The 15219-nt window shown below is 39.2% G+C and overlaps 1 protein-coding gene across 2 annotated transcripts in view; it reads left to right on the top strand.

The window, feature by feature from the left end:
- The window catches only part of Lyrm4 (LYR motif containing 4), an 89679-nt gene that overhangs the window by 13281 nt on the left and 61179 nt on the right, over nt 1-15219 (top strand). The window contains exon 3 of one of the 2 annotated variants that reach the window (XM_050142163.1): nt 103-312. The exons of the other annotated variant lie outside the window; for it this stretch is intronic. Coding sequence (XP_049998120.1) covers nt 103-204 — 102 coding nt within the window. The 3' untranslated portion in view covers nt 205-312. Of the gene's footprint in view, nt 1-102; nt 313-15219 lie in introns of those variants that run through there. 2 annotated transcript variants of the gene reach the window in all.

Here is a 15219-nt window from a genome sequence, read left to right on the forward strand (position 1 = left end):
CTTACATGCTAACTTACACGGGCCCCCGAGAGGTGTTTCTGATTTCATTCTGCATCAGTGCCGGGAGTCACCCTGACTCAGCCTTGTTTTTTTTTTTTTTAGAGCTTTGTAAAGCAAGTCTCCTACTTGTGGCAGCGTGGTCATGTGAAATGCCTCTCTTCTGAAGTAATCAAAGTGTCAAAGACTGATGTAGTCTTCTATTGATTGATGTTCTGCCCTAAACTTCCCATTTCACTTTTCTTCAAATTGGCACAGCTCAATTTCTCTTTTTACCTGTTTTCTCTCATAAAGGAAATAAATTCATGAAGTGTGGACGGGGTACATTTCCAAAGTTCTGTTGTATTCTGGAACAGGATTTTTGGGTCCCCCACTTAGGAGATGCCTACTTGGCTGACATTGCCTCTGACCAGTCTTTCCCTGGCTCTTTTCAAAATTGTCTCAAAGTAGAAGTTAAAAAAAAAGATATTAAAAAATTGAAATTTACATTTTATGTCAAGATTAAATCTGTTTCTGTTGACTACATAGTGGAACACTCTCTTCAACAGTAGCATCCGACTCTGATAATCCTCTGAGTCCCACACTTGTCTTATCAGAGAATAATCAAGCAACATTTGTACGTGCTTAGGAAAGGGTCATCAGCTAAAGTCTGGTGACTCGATCATTTCATGGGATCTTCTAGCAGTAGAAATTAGGAAGATAAGCAGCTTGAGTCTGTATATTATATAAATGCACAATGATTTGGTTCTTTGGCACTTTCTCTGTATAGAAAATTAGCAAGCATGTTAAGAACACAAACGACATTGGAAAGGGAACTTATAAGTATTCTCTGCCACCATTTCCCATGTCCAGTTTTTGTCTGGTACTACTTATAAGGCATTAACTACCATTGCTATCACTTAATCATCCTCACTGATGACAGTCTGCAGTTTGCCACACTCGATGGTGGGTTTTCTTGCTTTTGTTGTTCATTTTTTAAACAGCATCTCACTATATAGCCCAGATGTTAGAATTGTAAGTGTGTGCCACCACACCTACATGCCCCTTTTTCTGTTAAGGGAACATAATGTAGAATACCTTGTTAAAGGTTATTACTTGCCTTGTACTAGCCCTTACCACTCTGGGTGGCAAAATACCCCACTTGGTGCCTTCTTTCCAGTGGCATTCATGAAGATCATGTGTTCATCAAAAAAATGGTTTTTAAGTATTATGAATTAAAGTTCTGACCTTGTTCTATATCTGGCTTGATCACCACATGCCTGTGGGCAGAACAGAGGAAGAGACTGTTGGGAATGGACACCAGATGGACAGTCAGCCAGGCTTAGGGGTCTGTATTGATAAGATTCATTTGGACACAAGCATATGATCATGATTTCAGGAATTTCCAGCCATGTCTTGACTGATGGTACCACTGCTTGAAGCTTGAAAAGATGAATTCAACTAAAAAAATCATCCCATGGTTTCAGGAATTTTCATTTCAATCCTAAGAATTTTAACACTTCTGCATGAAAACTAGTGAAAGTCAAGGTACCCATGAGAAGAAAGTTTGAGCCCTTTGCTTTTCTTTCTTTTAAATTTTTTTATTGATTTTATTGAGCTATACATTTTTCTCTGTTCCCCTTCCTTCCTTTCCCCTCCCCTTCTACCCTCTCCCATGGTCCCCATGCTCCCAATTTTCTCAGGAGATCTTATCTTTTTCCACTTCTCATGTAGATTAAATCCATGTATGTCTCTCTTAGGGTCCTCATTGTTGTCTAAGTTCTCTTGGATTGTGAATAGTAGGCTGGTTTTCTTTGCTTCATGTCTAAAAGACACTTATGAGTGAGTACATATGATATTTATATGTCATGCCTACAGGGGTCATTAGAGTGAAATGACTCCCCAGTTCTGGGTTCTCCCGGAGCACAAAGCTTTGGTAACAAAAGTTGGTTGTGGTGCAGTCTTGGGGAGAAAGCTTTCACAGATCTTTCGTGTAATGTGGTGAACTAGATGAGTCTGTGGTTTGTAGGGAAGGAAAATGTTCTGTATGGAGATGTTTCCGGCCACTAGCTTCAGCATTGCTGAAATTAGCACTAAAAGGTGTCAAAAAGTACTTGGTTACCTATCAAGGACAGTGAAGGAAAGATAGCCACCAATGTTCTAAGTCCAGATAATGTCATGATAACCATCTTAGCATCAGCTTTCCAGTAGTTATTACTTTCTGCTCCAGTGTTTCTTCTTGAACTTGTTTTCTCTAACTGTGCAATTCAGACAGTGGAAGGGTTGGAATTTCAGACCTATTGTAGAAGTCATTAAGTGCAGACAGATGTGCTACATTAAAGATACAGGAGGCTGGAATTTGGTTACTCTGAGCACACATGCATACAAGGTGAGGTATTTTCAGTGTTTCTTAGTGTGCACTTAATTATTTCTATAGGCTACTAAAAGCAAATTAAGTTGCTCAATTTATGAGTATTTTAAGTGGTAGTAAATGACTTTCAAACCATATATGTTTGCTGCTTTGTTGCTGTTTCTAAAGACCATTCAAGAGCAATGCTCACCAGGAGCTGAGTGTGCTACTGTGAACTGAGCAGCCGTTACCTGAGACAGTGTCTGTCCCTATCTGCACCAGTACCCTGGGTGGTGAGGAAAGCCAGAATAAAGGTGAAATCTACCTCATAATTCCCATCCTTACAGAAGAGAACATCTGTGAAAATGACAGGATTATTTTAGGAGAATATAATGGCAGGAGAAAAGAAAGCGCAGCTTGTGTCTTTCACATGCATTACAGTACCATTGTAATATTTGGAGAATTTCAAAAGGATACTTAGCTGTGGTTTTGGTGGACTAAAGGAAGGTTGATTCATACATTAGGGATAGTTGTAAAACATAGTAAAAGAATTGTACACTGTCTATAAAAGTCAAAAGGTAATGAAAATGTCTATTGACAGATGGCTAGATATGTGGCCTGTACCTACAGTGAACTGAGTCATCCCTACTAAACATAGATACACCCTGAGAATGGGTTGCCTTGTGAGGTAAACCAGCCATGAAAGCACAACTGCTGCGTGATGGCATTGAGAAGTGCTAGTCAGAGTCATAGAAGCAGAGACAGAACAGTTACCATGGGACCAAAGAGAAGTTGTTCATGGGTACACAGTTTTGATTTCAGAAGATAAAAATACTTGAGATCTTACTGACAGAACTCTGAACATAGTTAACACTATTAAACTGTACACTTGAAAATAATTAGGATAATAAATTTATGTTAAGTGTTTTTTCATAATTAAAAATGCCCAAAGTAAATTTCCGCTAGCCATTTAATTTTAATTAGAAAGATGAAAATCAAATGTTTTATGTACATGTATTTGAAAGTAGGAACCTAAAGTCATTTGAAACATGAACTAGTGGATTTATGTCTCTGAGTCTTCAGTTGGCTTGTTGGGAAAAACAAAACAATTATACTCCAATTTCTACAGCTACTTACAGTTCTCAGCTTTTATGATTCTCATAAATATCTGTCCCCTCCGTCTCTGCAGAAATTACTGATACATTTTCAAGTAAACTTATCTGTGCTGAGATCTCACCGAGCGTAATTCACAAAGAACTTAATTCTGCTGAGTTTAGCCTGTAGGTGAGCCAAGTTGTACACCAATATTTATTCATCATAAATTTCAAAGTCTTGTCTTGGTATAATACTTCTGCTACCAGGACTGCCAGCACCTCTGTTGTTAGCCTTCTTTTTATTCCTGAGAAGAATCATAGTATAACCAGACTGTTTTCTTGCCAGAAAATGAAACAATAGTTAAAAGTATAGTACAGACTTGCAGACAAGAGAGAAACTAAAATGTTTTCCCAAGCACTTCCTGAATGGCAATACTAATGTCTTCTTGGCCCTTCTTGTCCCTGTGACCTGACTGGCTTCTCAACTATATTAAACACACTTGCCATCTCAGTCAAAAGCATTGTGTATTTTGCAATTTTTCATGCATATTTCCTTTTTATGTTTATTGAACACCTGCCCATTGCCACATAATTGATAAGCTAAACAGATTTGGAATTGGATTATAAGGTCCATCAGAAACTTGTAGAAGTTATTTTTTATTGGGGTTCTTCTCAGATCTAGATTTTTTCAATTCCCTCATTCAATACAACAGAAGCAGAGTTTAAAATCCTATCCTGGTTGCTGAAGAAATGGCTCAGCCATTAAGTGCATTGACTGCTCTTTCAAAAGGCCCAAGTTCCATTTGCAGCACCCATATAGATGTTCACAACTATGTTAACTCAAGTGCCAGGGAATCCGTTCCCCTCTTCTGGCCCATGTGGGTACCTGGCATGAACACAGTGTAGACATAAATGCAGGGAAAACATACATCCATGTAAAATAAAAATCTTTTTTTAAAAATCCTACCTTGGCAACATTTTCCCTGTGCCTCTATAGATCAACTGAGATTAGCTCCGAGGATCGATCTTCACTTAAAAGGTGATAGTAAAGCAGTCAGCAGCAGAGGAGATGGCCACACTCTGTCTTGGACTTCAATAAAAAGCCTCACAGATGCAACATGAATTTATATACAGTGACCAGAACTGCACCCAAACTGAACCCTGTGTCTTTTGGATATATGGAGCTTTTCTTTATGAATGAAATAGTTCCCAGTCCCCTGTTGAAGTTTAAGAAACAGAGCAGAGAGAAGGGTTGTTTAGTTTTATAGCTTGGCCTATATAGCACATTCCTTTTTTTTCCTATTTGTTCAATATATAGCTGCTCTGAAGCTATAAAAATATCTCTTCAGTGAGAATTTAGACTAATTTGCTGCCTCCCTACTTTCTGTAGGAATTTCCAGTTAAGCGTGAAGTCTGAGACAGCTGTCTTCCCAATTCGGCATTCCTGTAAAGGACATGCTTCTCGTCTGCTTCAGGTTGCTTAGATGCTAGGTTCCTCCAAAATGGACAGGCATACAACAAGACTCCCTTTCCTGTCTGGAAGGAGGTTGCTTTCTTGTGCAGCAGTGACTCTTTAGACCATTCCACGGAGAGAGGGCTCTGTGTTGGATGCATGTGCTGCTGCTGTGTCTAGAAGACTTGGCTAGGAATTTCACTAGGGAATTTTTATAATGCTGTCCATCCATCTGCCTCCCGTGTCAGTCACCAGAGCCATGTTTCCTGGTGATCCATGAAGAACTGCTTTGCACAGGTGTATCCTGGAAGCACAACTCTGTGGTGAGTATTGCAGACTCATAGGCAAGAATCTCAGCCTCAGGATTGGATGCAAGCTGCTTGTCTACCACTTTCCTTCATCTGTAAAGCGGCAGGGTCATGTTGAAAGAAGGTGGTGCTGACAGGAACAGGAATCCATCATGGGGGGGGGGGGAGGAATGGGCAGTCCCACTGGCCCTTTGGTACCCAAAGCCATGCCCCACCTGGTCCTGCCTCTCACAGGCCTTTGGCTGAAGGAGGTTCCTTGTCAGTGATCTGTCTGAGGTGCTTTCTGGTACCACTCTGTGTGCAGAACCACACAGCGCTTGGGTACGTTGTCTTGGTTCTCATAAAAGCTTTGTGGAACAGACATATTATCCTCTTGTCTTAGAGAGGAAAGGTGAATTTTAAAGGAGAAAGGGACCCACACATTCCTACCTTTCTCACGGTTAAGCCAGATTTCAGGAAACCTGACACTTTGGGTGGCCTTCTTATTAAAGAAATAATAATACATTATTTTTTCATACAATACACCACAACTGCAGCCTCCCCTCCTTTCCAACTCCCAAGTGCCCCATTCCCCCAGATCTGCTGCTCTTCCATTTCCCTTCAAAAAAGAGCAGGCCTCCCAGTAATATCAACTGAACTCAGGCTAAAATATATTCCAACATCCTCTGGAAACGGCAAAGCTATTGACTAGTGAATAGTGCTACCGTAACTAACCCACACTCATTTTAATCCCACCCTGCCTGAGATGTGACCATTTCCTACCAAAAAGCAATCTTCTGGAAAGAGAGTCCTTGTCCCACCACCACACTCACACACATTCTTCACTCAGGGAAGCTGGAAGGAGAGGTAATGTCAGGTAAGTTCCAACAAGCTGGCTTTTCTTCATACACTGCCTGGTGCCCACCAGGAAGCCTGAAAAACACCAAACAAGAGTTGGATAGGAATGATTTCTAGTCCTGGTTGTCATCTTCAGGCCTTATGAATTCGGGTGACTTTCTGTGAGAACCACTTTCGTATGGCCTAAACAGACATGAGTATCCCCATGTTGCAGAGTTTCAAGGGGTGCTGAGAGTCTGTTCATCCTATGGCAGCGTCATCCAGATCAAATAGTTCTGCACTTCTTTCATAATCTCCTGATGAAGTCAGTCTCAGTGCGGATGTTCCCAATTTTCCCAATTTTATTTCAGATTTCTAAATGTGCAGGACAGGAGCAGCTATGGCCTGTCTCCTAGGCAATTCCGCTGAACAGTTGTATCCTACCACACATAGTAGAGACCCTGCCAACATGCAGGTGAATTCTCACTACCTTTCAGTCTTTTCAGTGGAGCTGTAAATGCTAAATTCCCCCAAAAAAAATTTACCGTGAAATATTTATCACATGTGGATAAAAGCATATCAGGTGATAAGGATCACAAGGACCAGGCAGAAATTCAGTCCACATTATCTAGCTTATTTTAAATGTTCTTATCACAATGCAAACGGCCAACAGTAACAGAGGTAAGGGAAGCTAGTGTTGAAAATTAACAACAAGGGTGCCCATATTTGAACAAAGGTACTCACAAGTTTAGAAGGTGGAGCCACAGGACAAGCAGTCATTAACAGTCCTAGCAGGCAGTTGTTCCAAACAGTAAACTGGATGGATGCATGGATGCATGGATGGAGACAGACACATAAAATAGCCCATCATAGTGTCCATAGACATACATGATCAACGAGGTGTATCTTGTCAAAGCCTGTATGAAATTCTGCTTACTTTCCTATAATGCTCATCTCAGAGTTTAATTCCTAGGCATCAGGGTGTGTCCCTGGGGGTAATTTACCAAAGTACAGTACCTTGATATCTGCAAAGGACTGCTTTAGTATCCCCATTATCTGCATACCAAAATCTATTGATGCTCGAGTTCCTATTTTAGTATAGCCTCTACATATCTGTAATTGTCTGAAAATTATTTCTAATACCTATTAAAATTTGAATACTGTGTTAATAGTTGCTGGACTGCATTTTTAGGGAATGATGACAAGTATTCAGTACAGATGGCAGAGATATTTGTAGAGTACAGATATTTGTAGAGCCCATGGATACAGAAGACAGGCTGGACTGTAGTATCTGAGCATCGTGTTGTAGGTTGGTTGGTTTGTTTTGTTTTTGATACAGGATCTTACTGTGTAGCCTAAGCTAGCTGCAAATCATGATCTTCCTACCTCAACATCCCTGGTGCTGGGAATGCAGGCATGCACCCTCTGCTTGGGTCAAGGAACATGCTTTCTTTGGCATGTAAAGGAAACATGGTTACATAGAAGACAGGTAATAAGAGTTGCTTTTGTGTTTTTTTGGTTTCTCAGAGCTGGAGGTGTACGAGTGTAATTGTGGAAATGCTGGTGTAATTGTGTAGAGTATATAAAGGCCCTGAATCCAATGCTGGGGGCAAAAAATAAATGAAAGTTAAGTAGTACCTTGACTTTCTAGTGTTGCATGGCTTTGTTTCTTTGAGACAGAAACTGTCCTGGCTGTCCTCATACATTATACTGTACACTCTACACTGATGGTGCATGAGATACCTGTGGACTACAATTTCAAAGGAGTCATCTAGACATATTTGCATTTCTTTTTTTTCAGTTGAGCATGCTTTTAATTCCTTTTTGCATTTTTATTGATTTTATTGAGCTCTACATTTTTCTCTGCTCTCTTCCCTTTCTCTCCCCTCCCATTCAACCCTCTCCCATGGTCCCCATGCTCCCAATTTACTCAGAAGATCTTGTCTTTTTCTACTTCCCATGTAGATTAAATCCATGTATGTCTCTCTTAGGGTCCTCATTGTTGTCTAGGTTCTCTGAGATTATGATTTGTAGGCTGGTTTTGTTTGCATTATGTTTAAAAACCACTTATGAGTGTTTACATATGATATTTGTCTTTCTGAGTCAGGGTCACTTCTCTCAATATAATGTTTTCTAGATCCATCCATTTGCCTACAAATTTCAAAATGTCGTTTTTTTCTGCTATTTTGTACTCTATTGTGTAAATATACCACATTTTCCTTATCTATTCTTCAGTCGAGGGGCATTTAGGTTGTTTCCAGATTCTGGCTATGACAAATAATGCTGCTATGAACAAAGTTGAGCACATGTCCTTGTGGCACAATTGAACATCCTTTGGATATATAACCAAAAGTGGTATTACTGGGTCTTGAGGAAGGTTGTTTCCTAATTTTCTGAGAAATCGCCATACTGCTATCCAACGGGGCTATACCAACTTGCACTCCCACCAGCAATGCAGAAGTGTTCCCTTTACCCCACAACCTCTCCAGCATAAGTTGTCATCAGTGTTTTTGATCTTAGCCAGTATTACAGGTATAAGATGGAATCTCAGAGTTGTTTTGATTTGCATTTCTCTGATGGCTAAGGATGTTGAGCATTTCCTTAAGTGTCTTTCAGCCATTTTAGATTCCTCTGTTGAGAGTTCTCTATTTAGGTCTGTACTCCATTTTTTATTGGGTTATTTGTTCTTTTGATGACCAATTTCTTGAGTTCTTTGTATATTTTGGGGATCAGTCCTCGGTCTGATATGGGGTTGGTGAAGCTCTTTTCCCATTCTGTAGGCTGTCGTTTTGTCTTGTTGACCGTGTCCTTTTTTTCAGTCTCAGGAGGTCCCATTTATTAATTGTTTCTTTCAGTGTCTGTGTTACTGGGGTTATATTTAGGAAGTGATCTCTTGTGCCAATGCGTTCAAGTGTACTTCCTACTTTTTCTTCTGTGAGGTTCATTGTATCTGGCTTTATGTTGAGGTCTTTGATCCATTTGGACTTGAGTTTTGTGCCTGGTGATAGATATGGATCTATTTTCATTTTTCTATATGTTGATATCCAGTTATGCCAGCACTATTTGTTAAATATGGTTTCTTTTTTCCATTTGCTATTTTTTACTTCCTTGTCAAAAATCAAAAGTTTGTAGGTATGTGGATTAATATCTGGGTCTTTGGTTTGGTTCCATTGGTCCTCCTGTCTGTTCTCATGCCAGGTCTACAGTTGAAGTTCTGATAGAGCTTCCTCTTGACTCCCTGCTCATCTGTTTGAATAATCTCACTTTTAATGTGAAAGCATTGTTTCCTGGCAGCCTAATTTTTCTGCATTGGTGGTGACTAGATGTTTATTGATGGGCATTACTCTTTAGCTGCTGCTGTTGGAGCACTTTGGGAAGCTCGTCAATCTTGTGATTTTTTAATTGACATCAATAATATGTTTGCATTTATCAATATTTTCTAATTACCAAGTTATAACAGTGAAACATCTACAATAAATCATATGTACAGATAACTTCAGACATTAAGGCTTTAGATTTCTGCCAATATTTGATGTATTGTAAGTTGTTTTCTGAGGAATATTTTGCCTGTGAAAGGAGGAACTGTGCAGCAGGACAGAAAGGTGAGCCCACGTTGCCAAAGGGCCATAAGTTAAAGAACCAGTCATGCCAATTTAAACAGCTCTTTCCAGAGCACCACAGTCCATTCCACAAAGTTCAGCATCTTGTCCTGAATGCTAATGTATCTCCCCTGAGAGTGACAAACTCTGCTGAGGGAGGAAACTGAAGTGTCAGACGGGGAGAAAACTAAGCGGGCCTTATTTGCTTAAATGGCTTGCAGAGTCAGTGACTTTACAGGACTAGGTTCAAATTGGAGCCATCTGAGTAGACTTGTGATCCTTTAAGACAGACTTAACAAAATCCAAGAGGACACTCAGGTATCAGAAAGATCAATCCATGTTGCTATCGAGGACATAAGGCTCAGTACTAATTCTAACCGAGAATTCGTGCAAGAGTTGAGCATTGCATTTGCAGTCATGTCTCTTTAGTCTTAACATGGAATGCTTCTGCAAATTTAATTAACATTCATGACACACACATGAAGCCAGAATGTTCTCCCATCTGAGTTGTCAGGTTGTCCTCTAGTGACACACTCAGAATTAGATCCTTGTCAAGAAAACTGCATAGGTTATATGGGAAGTCATTGCTTTATATCAGGAAACTTTTAATATCCTTTGGACTTTTATTGTTCATACTTGGCTTGGTCATTTGTAAGAATGGATATAGCCAGATAATTCCATTGTAAAAATCCTGTTTCTCTCTGTAATTAATAATCCATTTATTTTTAATAAACAAATCCCCAACAGCTTTTTCTCCAGTGGTTTTCAGACCCATTAATGTACCATGTCTGAGTTGATTCTTACATTAGTGACTACAAAATGGTGATGTTTCTCACTCTTTTATCACCAACTTCTGCATAGCACAGTGAGCTTACTTTTTACAAGAATAACCTAACTTACAATCAGTTGCATTTCTCAGTCTGTTTTACTCCTCGTTTTTGGTTGAACAAACTCCTGATCTGGCCCATTCTAAAGCCTGACCTAGGAGTTGGTATTCCACTGCTCTTTCACAGGGGCCTGAAGGTCAGTCTATGTCAAAAGGGCTTGGCTTTCCTGAGCTGCCTGAGACACCACTGAACCTGCTTTTAGCACTAACGTGCACAGAACAACTGCTCCCCTTCTCTAGCGCTGTATCCTGCACACTGGGTTTATAACAGCTGCGTTGTCTAAGATGAGGTGATCATTTTTCATATGACTCAATTTCCTTTGTCTCGTGTTTTTTATGGTTTCTAGTTTTTTATTTTTTAGCTCCCCATGATTTCTTTACTCTATCCCCCAAATGTTGAATATTTGCTTAGTTTCTGGGGTTTTTTCCAATTATAATACTACCATAAATCGTGTGTGTCCCTGATAGCTTTCATAGGATACATGTTTAGTATTAAAGGACTGGACTGTGTGAAAACATATTCTTTAAGTATATGAGGCAGCTTTTTAATACAACACCTTATATAGACTAAATTGTTGCACTTTCCTCAGAAACAGCTACACGTGTATGCAGAGGTGATGTTTTGCATGTCTTACTCAGGATTCTTGGAGAAATGGGCTCAGGTTCAGAATTCTTGCTTTTCAAGATTAGAATCTGAAAATTTCCAAGAACACACACACTGCCTATGAAACTTTCTCAGACTCACTTGGTTTAATGCATTCTACAGCTCCAAACAATAGATTTAATTCGAATTAACTAGTTATGAGGTTATTAGGAGCCTTTCTGCTCTATTGGTAAAGAAATACTTGCAATTTGCATCTGCCAAATTGTTGTTTCTGTTTTTGAGAAGACTTGAAATATTTTCTTTTGGTAATTGATTGTGCAACTTCACTCATTGATACTCAGCAAGGGTTTGTAGAATATGAGTGAACACTGGAAAGCAGGATCTGCCAGCAAGCCAGTGTACTCACCCTCAACCCAGGAGCAGGAACTTGGAGCTCTTTGTATCCTATGTTTATTTTCTGTAGAGAATAGGATCCATTTTCTAAAACCAAAGGCTTAAGTTAGTATATTGAAACATTAATAAAATTTATCTGTATGAACTGTGAACAAATCCTTTTTGTGTTTGCATTTTTAATAGCATCTCCACAGAAAATTCTAACCTTGTGGATATGTGGCTGTTATAGGTCCCATCGGTGCACCCAGTGTTTAGAATCTGTTACCTTCCAAGAGGGACAAAAGAGGAATACTTTTCTTTAAAAGGAAGAAAAGAAAGAAAAAGAAAGAAAGAAAGAAAGAAAGAAAGAAAGAAAGAAAGAAAGAAAGAAAGAAAGAAAGAAAAAAGCAGTTCTTGTAAAGGAGATTGCCTGATTGCAGTAAAGTTCTTTATTGTGAGATCTCAGTGTACACTATCTGTACCTTACTTTTGATGTATTTGTTGTGAAACAGCATCTACAGTGTGGACAGTGATGGATAGTTATGTTTAGTATGTGTGAGGGCATGTAGCTCAGTAGAAGAAGGAGAGTTTCTTTCAGTTCTCATTTCCTCAAAACTTAGGTTCAGTCCCCATCTCCTCAATAAAAGAAAACATAAAAATGTCTTTAATAAAAGTAATTTGAAAGATAGAAAACTAGACAGATTGCCCTCATAGTTCCTTACGCAGAAGTTTTGAAACACACAAAAAAGATTCAACTTTTAATCTTTATTTTTAATTGACAAATATAAATTCTGTGTTTTCAGTGTGGGGTGTGATGTACTGATTTATATGTGTTGTAAGATTTATCTAGATGATTTTATCAAATTAGTTACCATGACCACCACTTCTTGTCCTTGCTGCATGTATCTAAGTGATCAGTGCATTCGAGGTCTACTCTGCCAGCAACTGTTCAGTGTACAGAGCACTACCATTGACAGCAGTCCCCATGTGCATAGAAGATTCTAGCAGTAGCTTTAGTAGCCTAGTTAACGATCACAGTCTTTGTTCTCCTTTTGTTTACTTTTAGCCCTGTCCCCAAAAAATGTCAATTGACCACACCTCTATACTAATACTTATTTCCTGGCTCTAAGAGGGAGGAGAGGAGAGGAGATAAATGTGACTCGCTGTGGCACTACAAATAGGGGATTCTGTATGACACATCAGAATTAGTTAACAGTAACTTTAGTCTCCAGATTTTTTGCCAAATAGAATCTCAGAATTATTGCATTGGTGCACAGCCCCTTCAGGAAGGATAACCTTACTTACTATAATAACTATCATTTATTGAATTGCCAGTTGCTATTACTGTTTTCACTGACCAGGGGTGAATACAAGCAATGCTTGCCTCTTCAGGCTGCAGAATTAGACATTAAGTATAGAAGATATTTTTACTCAGCAGCAAATGGAAGATGTGGCATAGGATCAGAGGGCACGGGGAACCTCTGGTTTTATATAGCAAAGGACAAACATTACAATTCAGTGTATTTGATTGATTTTCTTTTCTCAACCACATGCCCATGAGCTCTGACTAAGCCAACTAGAAACCTAGTTTCTGAGTACCTTTCTTAATCCTGCCTGTGGGCCTTGGTTAATCTCTGTACTCACCTCCACATAGAGACTAAACTCCTTAGGACGGGACAAAGAGGCAGAGGCAAAAGTCTTTGGTAATTAAGTATGTGTCAAGTATACTCAAAGTCTATATAGTTCCTTCCCTTGTTTATGGGAAAGCTAGATAGTAAAAATAAAGCATGCATGCAGATAAAGTCTCCTTACAATAAGTGTCTGAATTATAAAATAGTCTTCTCTCTCAGGTTATAGCTTCCTTAAAATTGATATATTTTAACTAGAGAATACAGAAGATGCATCGATCCTAAGCAAAATGAGAGGTTATTATACTCTCTGCACTGATGAAGGGTGGACCTGGACAGTGATTCCTCAAAGGGGCAGTTCATCAGAGAATATACATGTTCAGACCTGTTGTTGTGAGCCCTTATTCTCCTCGGTAAAGTTGTGACCCTCAGCCATTAAAACTAATAAGAGATGTATGAATGATGTACATTGAATATTGATTGGTTTTTAATAGCCAGAAGGCTGTGACCATGAATAAGTACATCACACATAATGACTAGTTTATTAATCTTAGGTATCCAATAAATGAAACTTTAAAATGGATCTTTAGTAAACATTTAAACATTGACTAAAATCTGTGTTTCTTTAGCCAATTTAAAAAGCAGTTGTTCCTCTAATGTATTTGGGTTTTTTTTTTTTATTCAAACAGCTTAAAGACTAGCTAAAGCAATGCAGAAACGGTCATTACAAAGCCAATTACTACATTTATACGTGAACCTGTTCTAAAATGTTAACAGCATTGGTTTGACTTTACTTTTCATTATTTCTGCACAACCTTGTGTGGTTTTAGGAATGTCATGTTAATTAATACCTGTCTGGGTTTATTAATCCATAATATGACCTGGGGGCTTACTTTACCTGATTGCCAGAGTCTGAGCTTCCCAATTAAGTACAAAGCTGGCTTCTTATACTAGTGTGAGTGTTTGTGTGTCGCTTAGTTTGAGGAATGCTGTTATCTACAGTAGGAACAAAGGAGACCCAAAGGACGGAAAGAGAAGTCCCTTCAGACTGCAGCCAAGCTGCCGTTCTTGAGTTTCCAGTGCCTCCAGCAGGATGCAGACCTGCAGCTCAGAGACCGCTTAGCGGCTGATGAAATGTACAAGTAGGCTGGGTTGCATATAAGAGAGTGAGGGAGAAAAGACACATAGAATAGCAGGAACGAGAAAGGGGAAGGCATGAAGCAGAGAATGGTTAAGTCAGGTTTTTGAAAGGAAGGACAGATGGGTCCAGATGTGTTTGTGAAGAAGTAAAGGTGTTGTGATGTTGAGTAAGAGAATGGAGTGAATACAGAAGTAATATTGATGTCCAGTATAGAAGGTAGCGGAGCATGGATCTAGAGCTATAGGGGAAGACATGCTTCCTGAAATTCCTTTTACAGGAGGCAAGAAAGAGGGAAGGAGGGGAGGCACATAGACTATAAGGCATACAAGATAAACCCAAAGCAGAGAACATGCTCCTGTTTTCTCTCTTACCTTGTCATCCAGCTTTCATTCTGGTTTAGTTTAACAATATAAACTCAGAATTATCAGATAAACCAAGGCTCTTTTTTGTGCTTTTCTTTTTCTTGACAAGAAAATTAATTTTAAATGGTCCTGATCCCTTCAGAGATTTCAGAGTGAAATTCTCTGTGTAAAATCTGGGTTATAGGATTAAGATATAGTGTGTGGGAAAAAAATGGGAAAGTCTGTAGTGCAGGTATTTGGGAGAAACACCGCACTATGGACGGGTAGAGCAAAATCAGCTGGGCTGGTTTTAAAGTTGAAATTGAATCAAAACATTGATAGCAAGAGCATCCAACATTGATTTGCAGTGTATAGAGCACATAAAGAAATTGGCACCTTTTCCCTGAGCTAGAAATAGCAAAGACAAGACAGCATAGGAATCATTTGAAGAAGGCCACACTTAAGGACATCACTGCAGTGATCAATCACTAATGCCAGGTTAGCGGAACAGCGAGGTCTATAAAGCTAGGATAATGGGAAGGACTAAAGAAGCAGAAGTCACATTGAAGAAAAAGGCAAAGTACAAGGGTGACAGGTTGAGAAAAGCAAAAAGCTGATTAAAGCCTTGGACCTAGACATGTTCTATACCAA

Source organism: Alexandromys fortis, unplaced genomic scaffold (assembly GCF_014885135.2).
Source record: "Alexandromys fortis isolate MF-2015 unplaced genomic scaffold, M_Fortis_MF-2015_v1.1 scaffold_5, whole genome shotgun sequence".
Taxonomy (NCBI): Eukaryota; Metazoa; Chordata; class Mammalia; order Rodentia; family Cricetidae; genus Alexandromys; species Alexandromys fortis.